General features: G+C 49.9%; 1 protein-coding gene across 1 annotated transcript in view; it reads right to left on the reverse strand.

Moving 5' to 3' along the window:
• The window catches only part of LOC140398366 (integrin beta-3-like), a 229,271-nt gene that overhangs the window by 153,343 nt on the left and 55,048 nt on the right, over window positions 1–20,880 (reverse strand). The window contains exon 3 of the mRNA XM_072486981.1: window positions 2,596–2,797. Within this exon, the coding sequence (XP_072343082.1) occupies window positions 2,596–2,797 (202 nt within the window). The remainder of the gene's footprint in view (window positions 1–2,595; window positions 2,798–20,880) is intronic.

Consider the following 20,880-nt stretch of genomic DNA (forward strand, 5'->3'; position numbering starts at 1 on the left):
TTCGCGGCATCGGCTGATTCGGCTGTTTGCGCCCGGTGACCCAGTGTTCATTCGGAATTTTGCTGGTGGTGCCAGTGGGTTCCTGGCGTAATCTTTCACCAAACGGTCCCTATATCTTACCAGGTGCAAGCCCAGGGTCGTCTCCAGCGCAAACATGTAGACCACGTCCGGTCCAGAACACTATCCCCTCCAAACATTCCCCGCCCCCGGAGCTCATTTCTACAGCCGCAGAGACCAGAGACAATGGAAGGTCGTCCTCACAATCTTCCTCTGGTGCCTCACTCAAAGCCTGTGCAGGTCGTTACAGAACCGAATGGAGATAGAGACGCTGACATGACGGAGGCAGCAGACTCTGACTCCGAGATGGAGACACAGGACGCATTAGAGGGGGAATCCTCGGGTCCACGGGCCGTGGATGTACAACCGTTACGCCGTTCATCACGGAAGCGCCAGTCTCCGTCTCGTTGCACGCCACCTGATCCAGCGCCGCGTGCAAATGGTGTCCGGCCTGCGGCAAAACGAGTCCGACGCCCTCCTTCGCCAGGGTCTTCGGTGGATTCCTTGGACTTTGGGGGGAGGGATGTTATAACCTGCCTGCTTAGCATTGGCTGGGGACTAATGACAATCCCACAATCCTGTGGGAGTATGAGCTTCCCCAATGAGGGGGGCGGAGAAACCATTAGTAAACTCCATGTATAAATAAAGCTGGCCAGTTTGGAACCAGCAGGAAGGAGTATGCAGCAAGGGAAGTTGCTGCTGCTGTTATATATGTTATTGTAAATAAATGTTATTACTTTGTATCCTTAAAACTCGTGCTGGATTCTTCGTGGCCCTCACAAAATCAGGTGAGGAAATGTTGATCAGGTTGGGCCTATACTCATTGGAGTTTACAAGAATGAAAGGTGATCTTATTGTAACATAAAATCCTCTGAGGGGGGGTTGATCGGGTGGATGCTGAGAGGTTGTTTCATTATGTGAGGGAGTCCAAAACTAGGGGACGTGGTTTAAAAATTAGAAGTCCCCCATTCATGACTGAAATTAGTTTTTCATTTTCTCAGGGGGTGATTAATCTGTGGAATTTTCTTCCCCAGAGAGCAGTGGAGGCCGTGGATCATTGACTATATCCAAGGCTGAGTTGGATCGATTTTTTCATATGCTCCTGCTTCTTGTGTCCACAGAAGGAGACAACTCAGTGAGCCTTAAATCCATAAACTCTGTTTCTCAATGCTTCCACCAGTGCAACAGTTTCTCCCGAAGTACTCTGCCTGGACCCCTCATGATTTGTCCAATTAAGGAGCAATTTAGTGTGTCCAATCCACCTACCCAGCACATCTTTGGGTTGAAGAGGTTCTGGTAGTGAGACCCACGCAGACACTGGGAGAATATGCAAACTCCACACAGACAGTGACCTGGGGCCGGGATCGAACCCGGGTCCTCGGTGCCATGAGGCAGCAATGCTAACCATTGCGCCACTGTGCCGCCCGACCCCTCATGATTTTGAACACCCATATCAAATCTACTCTTCATCTTCCCTTCTCCAGGGAGAACAACCCCAGCTTCTCCAATCTATTTGTGTAACTGAAATTCCACATCCCAGGAACCATTCTTGTAAATCTTTTCTGCGCCCTCTGACTCCTTCACATCCTTCTGGAGGTGTGGTACCCAGAACTGGATGCAATGCTCCAGCTGCAGTTGAACCAGTGTTTTCCAGGGGGTTACCATAGCTTCCTTGTTTTTGTACTCTATGCTCCTATTTGTAAATCTCTTTGGTGATTGTGAATCTTGCTGTGCACAGAATGTATGCTAGATTGACACCTGGAGTGAGTGGGTTATCTCATGAGGAAAGGTTGGGCAAACTTGAGCTTGTTACTCCTGGAGTTTAGAAGAGTGAGGGGTGACTTGATTGAAGTATATAGGATCTTGAACGGGTCTTGACGAGGTTGACGTGGAAAGGATGTTTCCTCTTGTGGGTGAGTCCAGAACGAGGGGACACAGTTTTAAAATTCGGGGTCGCCTTTTTAGGACGGAGATGAGGAGAATTTTTCTCTCAGAGCGCTGTGCGAGTTTGGGACTCTCTGCCTCAGAAGACGGTGGAGGTGGGGGTCACTGAATATTTTTAAGGCGGAGGGCGATAGGTTGTTTTTAGGCGAGGGGATCAAAGGTTATCCTGGGTAGATGGGAATGTGAAATTCAAATAGATCAGCCATGATCTTATTGAATGGGGAAGTAGATTCAATGGGCCGAATGGCCATGGAATTTAGTACAAGCTCTTTCTTTCCCCTTCGGAAAAGGGAATGGCACCTGGCATTGGTCTGCATTGCTGTTGCTTTGGGGAGAATAATCAAAGATTGTGGTGACCACTGTACGCTGGGAGACAAAGATCGATTAATCACGGGCAAACTCATCCCAGTGCTGATTACCTTTGAGATGGTAACACCCAGTTTCTAAACTGCGGAGGGGAGTTCTGGGGTTACCTGCTGGAGGTGGCAAGCTGTGGGGCCAGCCTGGGGTATGGGGGAGGGGCTCCCGCCCAGAGGGGAGAGATGAGGTTAGTGGCCCATGAAACTAGAGGCACAGCCCTTGAGTGTTCCATACCTCGACGCATGCTGATAGTTATATTTTGAGGAGAGAATTGCACAATATCCTCTGGTCTGGCAGTCGACTCTTTCTCGCTGAGGGGCACATTCTTCTCAATTCGGAGGGAGCTCTGGGGAAACTCGGTCGCATTCTCTCGGCAACCCTTCTGAATTAGATTCGCTTTGAGGTCACATCTTAGGGAGCTGCTTTCACCAAAATCCTGAAACAAATTTAAAAAAAAACAATCCTTTTTAAAAAATTAAAAACTTAACCTTGTAGCAGCTACTCTGCAAAGTGACGTTCACTCAGATGTAAAGTCACCGTGGTCCCAGGTGACCATCGGCTGTTTTCAACTTTGACAGGGAGATCGGGCAGCACGGTAGCCTTGTGGATAGCACAATTGCTTCACAGCTCCAGGGTCCCAGGTTCGATTCTGGCTTGGGTCACTGTCTGTGCGGAGTCTGCACATCCTCCCCGTGTGTGCGTGGGTTTCCTCCGGGTGCTCCGGTTTCCTCCCATAGTCCAAAGATGTGCGGGTTAGGTGGATTGGCCATCATAAATTGCCCTTAGTGTCCAAAATTGCCCTTAGTGTTGGGTGGGGTTACTGGGTGATGGGGATAGGGTGGCGGTGTTGACCTTGGGTAGGGTGCTCTTTCCAAGAGCCGGTGCAGACTCGATGGGCTGAATGGCTTCCTTCTGCTCTGTAAATTCTATGATCTGACTGGAGGTGATTTAACCTGAAGGTCACCACACCTCAGGTGAGGAATAAGGTTGCGAAAGCAGCGCCTTCATGAATCACCTCAGCCAGTGCAGGAATTGAATCGGAGCTGTCAGCATTGCTCTGCAACATGAACTAGCTGTCCAGCCAACTGAGCTAAACCAACCCCCAGTTTATTCAAAAGAACATTGGTGAATAACAATAGAATTTACAGAGCCTGTGGTCTGGTTTGGAAATGTAACTATCTTGGTGATCAATCGGGTTTATCAAACCTCTTAAAGTGGGCATTGCTCTCAATAGTGGGGACCACTATTAATATCCCTACAGAGAAAAGTAATTGTCACTAATGCAATGATATGTAGACAGACATGTAACTAAAGGGTTAATCACAACACTTAGCTGTAGCACTATCACTAAAGGGCACCACTAGATCCACTATATACACTAGCTCCCAGAGGATCTTGCTCTCTTTTCCACACAGGAGTATCTAGACAGCAGTAGTGTAGTATGGATAGATCACAGCTTAGACAACACGTTTAGTTAAGATACAGTTTATGTAGTTATATTTCATTACTTGATTTCTAGAGATAGTTCAGTAGAGTGTCAAACTCATTTCTTAGTTTTACCGTTACTTAATAAATTAATTTGTTTTACATCGAAGAGCCATGTATTCTTCAGGATCATTAGCAACCAGTAACAACATATATTGCTTCAATCCAGTGTTATGGGCGAGGCGTTTTCAGAACCCCAAAATGTATCATGGAGTTCAACCAACCTCTCCCTTTAATGGATTTGTTGCTTTTCCTAGCACGCGGCTTTTTCCCTAGGTGTGGGATTACAATTATGGACACGTGGGTTTTTAAACTCAAAACACTGTTTATTCCATGAACTCAACTTAACATCTTAAATAAACATTGGATCTCTTAACACCCCTAACTTCAAAGAATACTCAGAAAATATTGCAACAGTAAATAATTCCTTAAAATGTTCCTTCAAACTTCCAAGAGACTAAACACCTTTAAACAAAATCACATCAGGTTAAAGGTTTCACTATTATAAGTTTAAATCACCCAAATGATCCAGAGATAGTCTTTCATGGCAGAGATCCAGCTCACTGCAAAACACAGACACACACCCAGCTCTTTTCCTCCAAACTGCAAAACTAAAAACTGCAAAATGGCTGACCTGACCTCAGCTCCACCCACTCTCTGACATCACTGTTTTCTTAAAGGTACATTGCTTAAACATCCATGTCTTAAAGGTACTCTCACATGACACCAGTAATATAACATGCTACCAGGCGTAGTAATATAATATAACAAAGAACAAAGAAAAGTACAGCACAGGAACAGGTCCTTCGGCCCTCCAAACCTGCGCCGACCATGCTGCCCATCTAAACTAAAATTTTCTACACTTCCAGGGTCCAGATCCCTCTTTTCACATCCTATTCATGTATTTGTCGAGATGCCCTTAAACGTCACTATCGTCCCTGCTTCAACCACCTCCTCCGGCAGCGAGTTGCAGGCACCCACTACCCTCTGTGTAAAACACTTGCCTCGTACATCTCCTCTAAACCTTGCCCCTTGCACCTTAAACCTATGCCCTCTAGTAATTGACACCTCTACCTTGGGAAAAAGTCTCTAACTATCCAGTCTGTCTATGCCCCTCATAATTTTGTCGACCTCTATCAGATAGCCCCTCAACCTCCTTCGTTCCAGTGAGAACAAACCAAGTTTATTCATCTGTCCTCATAGCTAATGCCCTCTATACCAGGCAACATCCTGGTAAATCTCTTCTGCTCCCTCTCTAAAGCCTCCACATCCTTCTGGTAGTGTGGCGACCAGAATTGAACATTATATTCCAAGTGTGGCGTAACTAAGGTTCTATACAGCTGCAACATGACTTGCCAATTTTTATACTCAATGTCCCGGCCAATGAAGGCAAGCATGTATGCCTTCTTGACTACCTTCTCCACCTGATTTGCCCCTTTCAGTGACCTGTGCACCTGTACACCAAGATCTCTCTGACTGTCAATACTCTTGAGGGTTCTGCCATTCACTGTATATTCCCTACCTGTGTTAGACCTTCCAAAATGCATCACCTCACATTTGTCCGGATTAAACTCCATCTGCCATCTCGCCGGCCAAGTCTCCAAACGATCTAAATCCTGCTGTATCTTCTGACAGTCCTCATTGCTATCCGCATTTCCACCAACCTTTGTTTCGTCCGCAAACTTACTAATCAGACCAGTTACATTTTCCTCCAAATCATTGAAACATACTATGAACAGCAAAGGTCCCAGCACTGATCTCTGCTGAACACCACTAGTCACAGCCATCCAATCAGAAAAGCACCCTTCCATTGCTACTCTCTTCCTTCTATGACCTAGCCAGTTCTGTATCCATCTTACCAGCTCACCTCTGATCCCGTGTGACTTCACCTTTTGTATCAATCTGCCTTGAGGGACTTTGTCAAAGGCCTTACTGAAGTCCATATAGACAACATCCACTGCCCAACCTGCATCAATCATCTTTGTGACCTCCTCGATAAACTCTATCAAGTTAGTGAGACACGACCTCCCCTTCACAAAACTGTGCTGCCTCTCGCTAATACGACCACTTGCATCCAAATGGGAGTGGAACCTGTCTTGAAGAATTCTCTCCAGTAATTTCCCTACCACTGACATAAGGCTCACCGGCCTGTAGTTCCATGGATGATCCTTGCTATCCTTCTTCAACAAAAGAACAACATTGGCTATTCTCCAGTCCTCTGGACCATCACCTGAAGACAGTGAGGATCCAAAGATTTCTGTCAAGGCCTCAGCAATTTCCTCTCTTGCCTCCTTCAGTATTCTGGGGTAGATCCCATCAGGCCTGTGGACTTATCCACCTTAATATTTTACAAGACGCCCAACACCTCGTCTTTTTGGATCTCAATGTGACCCAGGCTATCTACACACCCTTCTCCAGACTCAACATCCACCTTTTCTGTGGTGAATACTGATGCAAAGTATTCATTTAGTACCTCGCCCATTTCCTCTGGCTCCACACATAGATTCCCTCCCCTGTCCTTCTGTGGGCCAACTCTTTCCCTGGCTACCCTCTTGCTTTTTATGTACGTAAAAGCCTTGGGATTTTCCTTAACCCTATTTGCCAATGACTTTTCGTGACCCCTTTTAGCCCTCCTGACTCCTTGAATCATAGAATCATAGAAGTTTACAGCATGGAAACAGGCCCTTCGGCCCAACCAGTCCATGCCGCCCAGTTTTTACCATTAAGCTAGTCCCAGGTGCCCGCACTTGGCCCATAACCCTCTATACCCATCTTACCCATGGAACTATCTAAATGTTTTTTAAAAGACACAATTGTACCCGCCTCTACTACTACCTCTGGCAGCCCATTCCAGACACTCACTACCCTCTGAGTGAAGAAATTGCCCCTCTGGGCCCTTCTGAATCTCTCCCCTCTCACCTTAAACCTATGCCTCGAGTTTTAGACTCCCCTACCTTTGGGAAAAGATGTTGACTATCTACCTTATCTATGCCCCTCATTATTTTATAGACCTCTATAAGATCACCCCTAAGCCTCCTACGCTCCAAGGAAAAAAGTCCCAGTCTATCCAGCCTCTCCTTATAACTCAAACCATCAAGTCCCGGCAACATCCTAGTAAATCTTTTCTGCACTCTTTCCAGTTTAATAATATCCTTCCTATAATAGGGTGACCAGAACTGCACACAGTATTCCAAGTGTGGCCGTACCAGTGTCTTGTACAACTTCAACAAGACGTCCCAACTCCTGTATTCAATGTTCTGACCAATGAAATCAAGCATGCCGAATGCCTTCTTCACCACCCTGTCCACCTGCGACTCCACCTTCAAGGAGCTATGAACCTGTACTCCTAGATCTCTTTGTTCTATAACTCTCCCCAACGCCATACCATTAACTGAGTAGGTCCTGGCCTGATTCGATCTGCCAAAATGCATCACCTCACATTTATCTAAATTAAACTCCATCTGCCATTCGTCAGCCCACTGGCCTAATTGATCAAGATCCCGTTGCAATCCTTGCTTAAGTTCCTTCCTACTTTCCTTATATTCCACACAGGCTTTGTCTGTTCCCAGCCTTCTAGCCCTGACAAATGCCTCCTTTTTCTTTTTGACGAGGCCTACAATATCTCTCGTTATCCAAGGATCCTGAAATTTGCCATATCTATCCTTCTTCCTCACAGGAACATGCCGGTCCTAAATTCCTTTCAACTGACACTTGAAAACCTCCCACATGTCAGATGTTGATTTATCCTCAAACATCCGCCCCCAATCTATGTTCTTCAGTTCCAACCTAATATTGTTATAATTAGCCTTCTCCCAATTTAGCACATTCATCCTAGGACCACTCTTATCCTTGTCAACTAGCATTTTAAAACTTACTGAATTGTGGTCACTGTTCCCGAAATGCTCCCCTACTGAAACTTCTCCCACCTGGCCGGGCTCATTCCCCAATACCAGGTCCAGTACAGCACCTTCTCTTGTTGGACTATCTACATATTGTTTTAAGAAGCCCTCATGGATGCTCCTTACAAACTCTGCCCCGTCCAAGCCCCTTGCACTAAGTGAGTCCCAGTCAATATTGGGGAAGTTGAAGTCTCCCATCACAACAACCCTGTTGCTTTTACTCCTTTCCAAAATCTGTCTACGTATATCTGCTCCTCTATCTCTCACTGGCTGTTGGGTGGCCTGTAGTAAACCCCCAACATTGTGACTGCACCCTTCTTATTCCTGATCTTTCCCCATATAGCCTCGCTGCCCTCTGAGGTGTCCTCCCACAGTACAGCTGTGATATTCTGCCGAACCAGTAGCGCAACTCCTCCACTCCTTTTACATCCCCCTCTAACCCTCCTCAAACATCTAAATCCTAGAATGTTTAGCTGCAAATCCTGTCCTTCCCTCAACCAGGTCTCTGTAATGGCAACAACATCATAGTTCCAAGTAGTAATCCAAGCTCTAAGTTCATCTGCCTTACCTGTTATACTTCTTGCATTAAAACATATGCACTTCAGGCCACCAGTCCCACTGTTTTCAGCAACATCTCCCTGTCTGCACTTCCTCAGAGCCATAGTGGCCCTATTTCCTAGTTCTCCCTCAATTTTTTCACCTTCTGACCTATTGCTCCGGTACCCACCCCCCTGCCATACTAGTTTAAACCCTCCCATGTGACACTAGCAAATCTCGCGGCCAGGAAATTTATGCCTCTCCAGTTTAGATGCAACCCATCCTTCTTATACAGGTCACACCTGCCCTGGAAGAGCTCCCAGTGACCCAGATAACTGAAACCCTCCCTCCTACACCAGCTGTTTACCCACGTGTTTAGCTGCTCTATCTTCCTATTTCTAGCCTCACTGGCACGTGACACAGTGAGTAGTCCCGAGATATTAGCCCTTGAGGTCCTGTCTTTTAACTTTCTGCCTCGCTCCCTGAACTCCTGCTGCAGGACCTCATCCTGCTTCCTGCCTATGTTGTTAGTACCAATATGTACCACGACCTCTGCCTATTTGCCCTCCCCCTTCAGGATGCTTGCTAACCATTCTGAGACATCCTGGACCCTGGCACCAGGGAGGTAACATGCCAGCTTGGAGTCTCTTTCACGTCCATAGAAGCGCCTATCTGTGCCCCTGACTATTGAGTCCCCTATGACTATTGCTCTTCTGCGCTTTGACCCACCCTGCTGAACATCAGAGCGAGCCGTGGTGCCACTGCTCTGGCTGCTGCTGTTTTCCCCTGATAGGCTATTCCGCCCGACAGTATCCAAAGGGGTATACCTGTTCAAGAGGGGGACATCCACAGGGGATTCCTGCACTGACTGCCTGCCCCTTCTGGTGGTCACCCATCAGGAACAGTGAAAACAGCGCGGGAGGAGAGAGAGCCGGGAGATTTAAAAAGCGCGGGAGATTTAAAAAGCGCGGGAGCTGCGAGTCGGAGCGGAGATTTAAAAAGAGCAGGAGCTGCGAGTCGGAGCGGAGATTTAAAAAGAGCAGGAGCTGCGAGTCGGAGCAGAGATTTTAAAAGATCGCGGCCTAGTTTCGGGAGCCGTTCGGAGGAGGAGGAGCAGTCTCTGTCAGGGAGAGAACCTGAGAACATCAAAGACACTCAGAGGGTAAGAAGTTTGCGTAAGTGATTTTTACTCATTTTACTTTTATACCTTTTTCAAATTGTGTGTGTGGGGGGGGGAAACTGAAGTGACATCACAGAAAAGCTGTGACCTGAGTGCCTGGTTGGGAATCTACACTAAATTAAAAAAATTAAGCATTGGTAACTAATTAAACATAATTACTTAATTATAATTTAGAGGGGTACCTAAGCCAGAGATCGGAGAGTACTATATTTAGCTTTCACATTTATATTAGAAATCTAGTGCTAGGAAACAGATAGTTAACGGGAACTTTAAAGAAATTTTTTTTTCGAAAAAATCTTTTAATTTTAATTTACTAATTAATTGACGCAATGCAGTTAGAGGGGTGCAGTGCTCTGACTGTGAGATGTGGCAGGTCCGGGAGGCTTCCAGCGTCCCGGATGGCTTCATCTGCAGAAAATGCACCCAACTGGAGCTCCTCACAGACTGCATGGTTCGGTTGGAGCAGCAATTGGATGCACTGAGGAGCATGCAGGTGGCGGAAAGCGTCATAGATCGCAGTTATATAAATGTGGTCACACCTAAGATGCAGGCAGAGAAATGGGTGACCACCAGAAAGGGCAGGCAGTCAGTGCAGGAATCCCCTGTGGTTGTCCCCCTCTCGAACAGGTATACCCCTTTGGATACTGTCGGGGGGGATAGCCTATCAGGGGAAAACAGCAGCAGCCAGCGAAGTGGCACCACAGCTGGCTCTGATGTTCAGAAGGGAGGGTCAAAGCGCAGAAGAGAAATAGTCATAGGGGACTCTATAGTCAGGGGCACAGATAGGCGCTTCTGTGGACGTGAAAGAGACTCCAGGATGGTATGTTGCCTCCCTGGTGCCAGGGTCCAGGATGTCTCCAAACGAGTAGAGGGCATCCTGAAGGGGGAGGGCAAACAGGCAGAGGTCGTAGTACATATTGGTACTAATGACATAGGCAGGAAGGGGCATGAGGTCCTGCAGCAGGAGTTCAGGGAGCTAGGCAGAAAGTTAAAAGACAGGACCTCGAGGGTTGTAATCTCGGGATTACAGTGCCGCGTGCCAGTGAGGCTAGAAATAGGAAGATAGAGCAGCTAAACACGTGGCTAAACAGCTGGTGTAGGAGGGAGGGTTTCCGTTATCTGGACCACTGGGAGCTCTTCCGGGGCTGGTGTGACCGACATAAGAAGGACGGGTTGCATCTAAACTGGAGAGGCATAAATATCCTGGCCGCGAGGTTTGCTAGTGTCGCACGGGAGGGTTTAAACTAGTATGGCAGGGGGGTGGGCACGGGAGCAATAGGTCAGAAGGTGAGAGCATTGAGGGAGAACTGGGGAATAGGGACAGTGGGGCTCTGAGGCAGAGCAGACAGGGAGAAGTTGCTGAACACAGCGGGTCTGGTGGCCTGAAGTGCATATGGTTTAATGCAAGAAGTATTACGGGTAAGGCAGATGAACTTAGAGCTTGGATTAGTACTTGGAACTATGATGTTGTTGCCATGACAGAGACCTGGTTGAGGGAAGGGCAGAATTGGCAGCTAAACGTTCCAGGGTTTAGATGTTTGAGGAGGGATAGAGGGGAATGTAAAAGGGGTGGCGGAGTTGCGCTACTGGTTAGGGAGAATATCACAGCTGTACTGCGGGAGGACACCTCAGAGGGCAGTGAGGCTATATGGGTAGAGATCAGGAATAAGAAGGGTGCAGTCACAATGTTGGGGGTTTACTACAGGCCTCCCAACAGCCAGCGGGAGATAGAGGAGCAGATAGGTAGACAGATTTGGGAAAAGAGTAAAAGCAACAGGGTTGTGGTGATAGGAGACTTCAACTTCCCCAATATTGACTGGGACTCACTTAGTGCCAGGGGCTTAGACGGGGCGGAGTTTGTAAGGAGCATCCAGGAGGGCTTCTTAAAACAATATGTAGACAGTCCAACTAGGGAAGGGGCGGTACTGGACCTGGTATTGGGGAATGAGCCCGGCCAGGTGGTAGAAGTTTCAGTAGGGGAGCATTTCGGGGACAGTGACCACAATTCAGTAAGTTTTAAAGTGCTGGTGGACAAGGATAAGAGTGGTCCTAGGATGAATGTGCTAAATTGGGGGAAGGCTAATGACAACAATATTAGGCGGGGACTGAAGAACATAGATTGGGGGCGGATGTTTGAGGGGAAATCAACATCTGACATGTGGGAGGCTTTGAAGTGTCAGTTGAAAGGAATTCAGGACCGGCATGTTCCTGTGAGGAAGAAGGATAAATACGGCAATTTTCAGGATCCTTGGATAACGAGAGATATTGTAGGCCTCGTCAAAAAGAAAAAGGAGGCATTTGTCAGGGCTAAAAGGCTGGGAACAGGCGAGGCCTGTGTGGAATATAAGGAAAGTAGGAAGGAACTTAAGCAAGGAGTCAGGAGGGCTAGAAGGGGTCACGAAAAGTCATTGGCAAATAGGGTTAAGGAAAATCCCAAGGCTTTTTACACGAACATAAAAAGCAAGAGGGTAGCCAGGGAAAGGGTTGGCCCACTGAAGGATAGGCAAGGGAACCTATGTGTGGAGCCAGAGGAAATGGGCGAGGTACTAAATGAATACTTTGCATCAGTAATCACCAAAGAGAAGAAATTGGTAGATGTTGAGTCTGGAGAAGGGTGTGTAGATAGCCTGGGTCACATTGAGATCCAAAAAGACGAGGTGTTGGGTTTCTTAAAAAATATTACGGTAGATACGTCCCCAGGGCCTGATGGGATCTACCCCAGAATACTGAAGGAGGCTGGAGAGGAAATTGCTGAGGGCTTGGCAGAAAACTTTGGAACCTCACTGTCTGCAGGGGATGTCCTGGAGGACTGGAGAATAGCCAATGTTGTTCCTCTGTTTAAGAAGGGTAATCCAGGGAACTACAGGCCGGTGAGCCTTACTTCAGTGGTAGGGAAATTACTGGAGAGAATTCTTCGAGACAGGATCTACTCCCATTTGGAAGCAAATGGACGTATTAGTGAGAGGCAGCATGGTTTTGTGAAGGGGAGGTCGTGTCTCACTAACTTGATAGAGTTTTTCGAGGAGGTCACAAAGATGATTGATGGAGGTAGGGCAGTGGATGTTGCCTATATGGACTTCAGTAAGGCCTTTGACAAGGTCCCTCGTGTTAGACTAGTACAAAAGGTGAAGTCACACGGGATCAGGGATGAGCTGGCAAGGTGGATACAGAACTGGCTAGGTCATAGAAGGCAGAGAGTAGCAATGGAAGGATGCTTTTCTAATTGGAGGGCTGTGACCAGTGGTGTTCCACAGGGTTCAGTGCTGGGACATTTGCTATTTGTAGTATATATAAATGATTTGGAGGAAAATGTAACTGGTCTGATTAGTAAGTTTGCAGACGACACAAAGGTTGGTGGAATTGCGGATAGCGATGAGGACTGTCAGAGGATACAGCAGGATTTAGATTGTTTGGAGACTTGGGCGGAGAGATGGCAGATGGAGTTTAATCCGAACAAATGTGAGGTAATGCATTTTGGAAGGTCTAATGCAGGTAGGGAATATATAGTGAATGGTAGAACCCTCAAGCGTATTGAAAGTCAGAGAGATCTAGGAGTACAGGTCCACAGGTCACTGAAAGGGGCAACACAGGTGGAGAAGGTAGTCAAGGAGGCATACGGCATGCTTGGCTTCATTGGCCGGGGCATTGAGTATAAGAATTGGCAAGTCATGTTGCAGCTGTATAGAACCTTAGTTAGGCCACACTTGGAGTATAGTGTTCAATTCTGGTCGCCACACTACCAGAAGGATGTGAAGGCTTTAGAGAGGGTGCAGAAGAGATTTACCAGAATGTTGCCTGGTATGGAGGGCATTAGCTATGAGGAGCGGTTGAATAAACTCGGTTTGTTCTCACTGGAATGAAGGAGGTTGAGGGGCGACCTGATAGAGATCTACAAAATTATGAGGGTCATAGACAGAGTGGATAGTCAGAGGCATTTCCCTGGGGTCGAGGGGTCAATTACTAGGGGGCATAGGTTTAAGGTGAGAGGGGCAAGGTTTAGAGTAGATGTACGAGGCAAGTTTTTTACACAGAGGCTAGTGGGTGCCTGGAACTCGCTACCGGAGGAGGTGGTGGAAGCAGGGACGATAGTGACATTTAAGGGGCATCTTGACAAATACATGAATAGGATGGGAATAGAGGGATACGGACCCAGGAAGTGTAGAAGATTGTAGTTTAGTCGGGCAGCATGGTCGGCATGGGCTTGGAGGGCTGAAGGGCCTGTTCCTGTGCTGTACATTTCTTTGTTCTTTGTTTGTTGCTCAGTCTGCCTGCACCTTGGGTGTGACCACATTTATATAATTGCTGTCTATGATGCTTTCCGCCACCTGCATGCTCCTCAGTGCATCCAACTGCTGCTCCAACCGAACCATGTGGTCTGTGAGGGGCCCCAGTTGGGTGCAGTTTCTGGAGATGAAGCCACCCGGGACACTGGAAGCCTCCCGGACCTGCCACATCTCACAGTCAGAGCACTGCACCCCTCTAATTGATATTACATTAATTAATTAGTAAATTAAATTTAAAAAATAAATTTTGAATAAAAGTTACTGTTTACAATATGTTTCCTAGTACTAGATTTCTACTGTAAATGTAAATGCTAAATACAGTACTCTCAGGTCTCTGGCTTAGAAACCCCTCTAAATTATGATGGAAGTAATTCCTTAATTATGTTTAATTAGTTTAACAATGTTTAATTTTTACATTTAGTGCAGATTCCCTACCAGCCAACCAGGTCACAGCTTTCCTGTGATGTCACTTCTCAGTTTTCCCCCTCCCAGTCGGATCACTCAGAATAGCAGAATATCTATCACTTACCTGTTCCCAAGCTGCTCCCCGACTCTCTGTCTCTCCCGCTCCCGAAAATGAAGGTCGCTGGAACGTGGGGGATAAGATTTTATATCACCTGCCTTCCCAGGGTGCTGCCTGGTTTTCTCTCTGCTTCCCCGAATGCAATCTCGATATCTCCCTGCAGATTACCAGTTACAAAGCCAAACGAAGGAAACAGAACAAAAAGGGAAACAGCATGTCCTCCCACTCTGCGCCGAATTACCACACTGCCCAAATTACCAACTAATACCATTCAAGAGTGGGCACTAATGAGGGGGAGCAGCACTTAAATCAATCCCGCAGAGCAAATTCCGCACAGCATGCAGCAATGCCACTGCGCAAACCAATTCCACGATTTGGGGATGCTGACCCAGCCAGGCTCCTGGGTGCGGTCGAGTCCAGGAAAGATACCCTGTGTAGCACCGTCAATATGATGCGAGGCAGGTTGAGGTAATGTCAATTGAAGGCTTTATTAAGCAGAACTTTATCCCCAGCAGCGTGGTTACAGAAGTCAACTGCTGAGGGAAATGGAGGGAAAAACTGGGTTCTTATACCGGCATTTCTGGGTGGAGTCCAGTAGGTGGCAGATCCTATCAGGACCTGGCAATCCTCCACCAATAGCCTGTCGACACGTGGTGTACCGTATTACCCCTAATACATACCACCACATTCACACCTTGTTGAAAAAAACCCGGCGGAATGGTGGTTCTCATGGTGGTAGGGGTTTACAGAGTCAGTACTGTGCCGTAACTTTGAACAAAACACAAAATTATCGCTTCAACTGGGCCAACGGGCCAAACAGGGTCGGCATGATGCCATAACTATAATAAGACACAATAACTGAAAACGTTGAGAGTTAAAGTGATTCGATGAGCCGGATGGGCGCCCTGGTCGTCCTTTCCGATCGTCTCGGGCGTGGTGGTGATGGCGCTGGCTCGAGTCCCGTTGACTCTGGGAGCGTAGCGCTGTCGCCTGTGTCCTTACTCCTGGGCAGGTCTGGGAGGAGAACCGAACCCCCCGGGAAGGGGGTGGCTGCGGGATGAACCGGCGGGAGTGAGGAGGTGGTGATTGGCGTTTGGGGGGGGGGTGTGGGTAGCTCCGGTGGGCGCCAGATCTCGCAGGGAGACCGTGTCCTGTCGCCCATCGGGGTACTCCACATAGGCGTATTGCAGGTTGGCGTAAAGGAGATGCACCCGTTCCACCAACGGATCTGACTTGTGCGCCCGCACATGTTTCCTGGAGCAGAATGGGTCCCGGAGCTGCTAGCCAGGTCGGAAGTGGCGTTCCAGAGGAGGACTTCCTAGGAAAGAGGAGGAGGCGCTCGTGAGGCGTTTGATTCGTGGTGGTGCACAGCAGGGACTGGATAGAGTGAAGGGCATCCGGGAGGACTTCCTGCCAGCGGGAAATTGGGAGGCTCCTAGACCGGAGGCCCAGCAGGACGGCCTTCCAGACCGTTCCATTCTCCCTTTCTACCTGCCCGTTCCCCCGGGGGTTGTAACTGGTCATCCTGCTCGAGGCTATGCCCCTGCTGAGCAGGAATTGACGCAGTTCGTCACTCATAAAGGAGGACCCCCTGTCGCTATGGATATAGTCGGGGAAACTGAACAGTGTAAAAATGGTACCGAGGGCTTTAATGACCGTGGACGCGGTCATGTCGGGGCAGGGGATGGCGAAAGGGAAATGGGAGTATTCGTCAACGACGTTCAGGAAGTACGCGTTGCGATCGGTGGAGGGGAGGGGGTCTTTGAAATCCAAACTGAGGCGTTCAAAGGGTCGAGAGGCCTTAACCAGGTGTGCTCTATCTGGCCTGAAAAGGTGCGGTTTGCACTCAGCGCAGATCTGGCAGTTTCTGGTGACTGTTCGGACGTCCTCGACGGAGTAAGGGAGGTTGCGGGCCTTAAGGAAGTGGTAGAAACGAGTGACCCCCGGGTGGCAGAGGTCCTCGTGGAGGGCTTGTAGACGGTCCACTTGTACATTTGGCACATGTGCCGCGAGATAGGGCATCGGATGGCTTGTTCAGCTTACCGGGACGATACAAGATCTCATAATTGATGGTGGAGAGTTTGATCCTCCACCACAAGATCTTTGTCGTTCTTGATCTTGCCCCGCTGTGCATTATCAAACATGAAGGCAACCGACCGTTGGTCAGTGAGGAGAGTGAATCTCCTACCGGCCAGGTAATGCCTCCAATGTCGCACAGCTTCCACTATTGCTTGTGCCTCCTTTTCCACAGAGGAGTGGCGGATTTCTGAAGCATGGAGGGTTCGGGAGAAGAAGGCCACGGGTCTGCCTGCTTGGTTGAGGGTGGCTGCCAGAGCTACATCCGATGCGTCGCTCTCGACCTGGAAGGGGAGGGACTCGTCGATGGCGCGCATCGTGGCCTTTGCGATATCCGTTTTGATGCGGCTGAAGGCCTGGCATGCCTCTGTCGTCAGGGGAAAAGTAGTGGACTGGATTAGTGCACGGGCCTTGTCTGCGTACTGGGGGACCCACTGGGCGTAATAAGAAAAGAAGCCCAGGCAACGTTTCAGGGCTTTGGCATAGTGGGGGAGAGGGAGCTCCATGAGGGGGTGCATGCATTCAGGGTCGGGGCCTATCACTCCATTACGCACTACGTAGCCCAGGATGGCTAGACGATCGGTGCGGAACACGCATTTTTCTTTGTTGTAAGTGAGGTTCAGGGCGTGAGCGGTCTGGAGGAATGTTTGGAGGTTGGCGTCGTGGTCCTGCTGGTCGTGGCCGCAGATGGTGACGTTGTCGAGATACGGGAACGTGGCCCGTAAACCGTGCTGGTCAACCATTCGGTCCATCTCTCATTGGAAGACCGAGACTCCGTTCGTGACGCCGAATGGAACCCTTAAAAAGTGGTATAACCGCCCGTCTGCTTCGAAAGCAGTATAGTTGCGGTCACCAGGACGGATGGGGAGCTGGTGGTAGGCGGACTTGAGGTCCACGGTGGAAAGGACCTTGTACTGTGCAATCCGATTGACCATGTCGGATATGCGGGGTAGAGGGTACGCATCTAGCTGAGTGTACCTGTTGATGGTCTGACTATAGTCGATGACCATCCTCTGTTTCTCCCCGGTCTTAACAACTACCACCTGGGCTCTCCAGGGACTGTTGCTAGCCTGGATGATGCCTCCCTTCAGCAGCCTCTGGACTTCGGACCGAATAAATGCTCGGTCCTAGGCGCTGTACCGTCTGCTCCTTGTGGCGACGGGTTTGCAATCCGGTGTGAGGTTCGCAAACAAGGAAGGCGGTTCAACCTTGAGGGTCGCGAGGCCGCAGACAGTCAGTGGGGGTATAGGGCCGCCAAATTTTAATGTTAAACTCTGGAGGTTGCATTGGAAGTCCAACACTAGGAGTGTGGGCGCACAGAGATGGGGGAGGACATACAGCCGGTAATTTCGGAACTCCCTCCCCTGCACCGTTAGGTTAGCGATGCAGAACCCCGTGATCTGAACGGAGTCGGATCCCGCCGCCAGGAAAGTTTTCTGGGTGCTTGGCCAAATTACGAGGGAAGAGCGCCTTACCGTGTCCGGATGAATGAAGCTCTCCGTGCTCCCAGAGTCGATAAGACACAGTGTCTCATAGCCATTCACTAGGACTGTAGTGGTTGCAGTCTGGAGCATCCGTGGTCGCGACTGGTCGAGGGTCGTCGAAGCCAGACGTGGTTGTTGAAGTTGAGCATCGTAATCAGGCAGTATGTGGCCGTCTGTGTCGGGGTCTTTCAGCCAAGATGGCGGCGTCCACGGATCGAGCGCGGTCGGGGGTGGACAAAATGGCGGCGCCCATCTCTCCCTCGTGGCGTCCGGGGTCCGTTGGTCACACGTGGATCGCTGGGGGGGCTGGGTCTGTGGTCTCGTTTCTTCCCCGGAGATAGCGGCGACCCCGCGGGACTTGCACACCGTCGCGTAGTGGCCTTTCTTCCCGCAGCTTTTGCAGGTAGCCGCGCGGGCCGGGCATCGCTGCCGAGGGTGTTTCGGCTGGCCGCAAAAATAGCAGCGGGGCCCCCCCGGTTGGTCTGGTGTTTTGGCCGCGCAGGTTTGCGGGGGTGGGGGGGGTGTCGGAGAGTCGACCGCAGCGGGGGTCCACGGAGCCCAAGGGGCTGTAGTGCGGTCGGGGGCGTAGGCGCGGGCGTTACGCGAGGCCACATCGAGGGATGCCGCCAGGGCCCGAGCTTCTGTAAGTCCCAGAGATTCTTTCTCCAGAAGCCTCTGGCGGATCTGGGAAGAGGCCAAACCTGCCACATATGCATCGCGGACCAGGAGCTCTGTGTGTTCACTCGCTGTTACCGCCGGGCATTTGCAGTTTCGACCCAGGATCTGCAGGGCGTTATAAAACTCTTCCAGCGATTTCCCCCGGAAATTGCCGTCGTGTGGCGAGCTGGTAGCGAGCAAAAACCTGGTTGGCGGGCCGGATGTAGATATCCTTCAGCGCGGCGATGGCACCGGTGAAACCGTCCTCGTCCTCGATAAGGGAGTAGACGTCAGGACTCACCCTGGAATAGAGGACCTGCATCTTTTGTTCGTCAGTCGGTGTGCCGGGGGCCGTTCGGAGGTAGCCCTCAAAGCATGCCATCCAGTGTTTGAAGATAGAGGCCGAGTTAGCTGCTTGGGGTGCGATGCGCAGGCATCCGGGGTGATTCGGAGCTCCATGTTCCCACGTCGTTTTCTTCAATTTCAATTCTGCTTAATAAATTGTAGCACCATCAATATGACGCGAGGCAGGTTGAGGTAATGTTAATTGAAGGCTTTATTAAGCAGAACTTTATCCCCAGCATCGTGGTTACAGAATGCAACTGCTGAGGGAAATGGAGGGAAAAACTGGGTTCTTATACCGGCATTTCTGGGTGGAGTCCAGTCGGTGGCAGACCCTATCAGGACCTGGCATCCCTCCACCAATAGCCTGTCGACACATGGTGTACCGTATTACCCCTAATACATACCATCCACACCCTGTTCCCCCGATCGGGTTGGGGGGGCAGCCACGGGTCAGCCAGTGCCACCTGGTAGGCAGTGGCAGCCGCTGTCAGTGTGGGGAGTGTCACCAGGAGGACCGCCACCCAGTGCCGCAAGAAGATCAATGACCTCCACTGGGCTGCATGGGTGAGTTGGCATCAGCCCCCTGGCACCTGTCCCGCCTGCCATCCCTCGACTCCTTGCCCTCAGCAACTCTGCAGCTAGCACCGCTCCCCCCCCCTCAGCACAATACCGTGCCCATGCCCCAGCACACCCCACCCATGTCTTGCAGTTGTGCCCGTGCCTGTCCCCCACCATGTCCACCCTCCCACCCACGATGCATGAAGCGTTCAGGTCATGATGCCCCCTCTGTGTCCCGACAAAAGAAGTTGCCGCACAATCGGTGGGAAAGGGCCCAGTTGAGCGTCAGGTTTCAGGACCTCAGGGTCCTCACCCCATACGAGGATCGACCACTCTAGTGGTGCACTGCAGTACACCTCCTGGAGGATCGCCCGCTTTGTGGTGGTCTGAAGGTAGCTGACATTTGGGCGATCCATCCAATATCTTGGGTGGTATCTTCTCCTTGCAGCCCTTCACTTTATTCCTGACCAGGAGGATGACTCTGTTGAGGCTCCTTCTGGTTACTGAGTGCAATCCCATCTCCAGTCACTAACCTGCCAGAGATTGATTTCACTGCTAAACTCTGCTGCCCAGGAGAAGCCAGCAGCTTGGTGTAGCAACCTCCTAATGTTACTGGAGAGCTGCCTCTCCTCACAAAACCAGTTTGGTCCTCAGAAACCATCTCTGGGACGCACCCCTCTGACCTACACGCAACACCTTCGCCAGGACTTTCCGCGAAATGGGCGTGTAGCACCCACACTCCAGTGGTTACTTCCCCTTTTTCAGGATCAACAAAATCAACGCCCTCGCTAATGTAGCCATCAACTTCCCCTTTTCCACTGCCTCACTAAACATACCCACCAGGTGAGAGGTCAACCCCGTCGCAAACTCTTCTGGAAAGCTGTCCAGCCAGGGGCCGTCCCCGACTGCATTCTATTAATGCACTCCCTTAACCCCAGTGGCTCCTCCAATGCCTTCCTCCAACTCTGGGAACTCCAACCCATTCAGAAACCACCCCACATCCTCCGCCTCCCCCACCAGCTCAGCCTTTACAACCCCTCATAAAAAGCCCTAAATACCTAATCTATCCATTCCGGCTCCGACACCATCACCCCCTTATCCACCTTCAGCTGCAAAATGTCCCTGGACCTGCCTGGCTTCGCACCTGGTGGGCCAGCATATGGTTCGCCTTCTCCCCAAACTTATACTGCACCCCCCTCGCTCTCTGCAACTGCTCCACCGCCTTACCCATTGCCAACTGATCAAATTGCCCTTGAAAGGTTTTCCTCTCTGCCTACAGCTCCCTCGTGGGGGCTGTCGAGTGTCTCCTGCCCACCTCAACTATCTCGTCCAATAATTGCCGGTGTTCCTTCCTCCTCCTCCTCCTCCTATCTCTGTGGACTTTGAACAAAATAATTTCCCCTCGGATCACGGCCATCAAGGCCTCCCAAAACGTAGCCGCTGATACCTCACCATTCTGGTTCAGCTCACATAGTTTTTAATCGCCACGCTC

Source organism: Scyliorhinus torazame, chromosome 21 (assembly GCF_047496885.1).
Source record: "Scyliorhinus torazame isolate Kashiwa2021f chromosome 21, sScyTor2.1, whole genome shotgun sequence".
Taxonomy (NCBI): domain Eukaryota; kingdom Metazoa; phylum Chordata; class Chondrichthyes; order Carcharhiniformes; family Scyliorhinidae; genus Scyliorhinus; species Scyliorhinus torazame.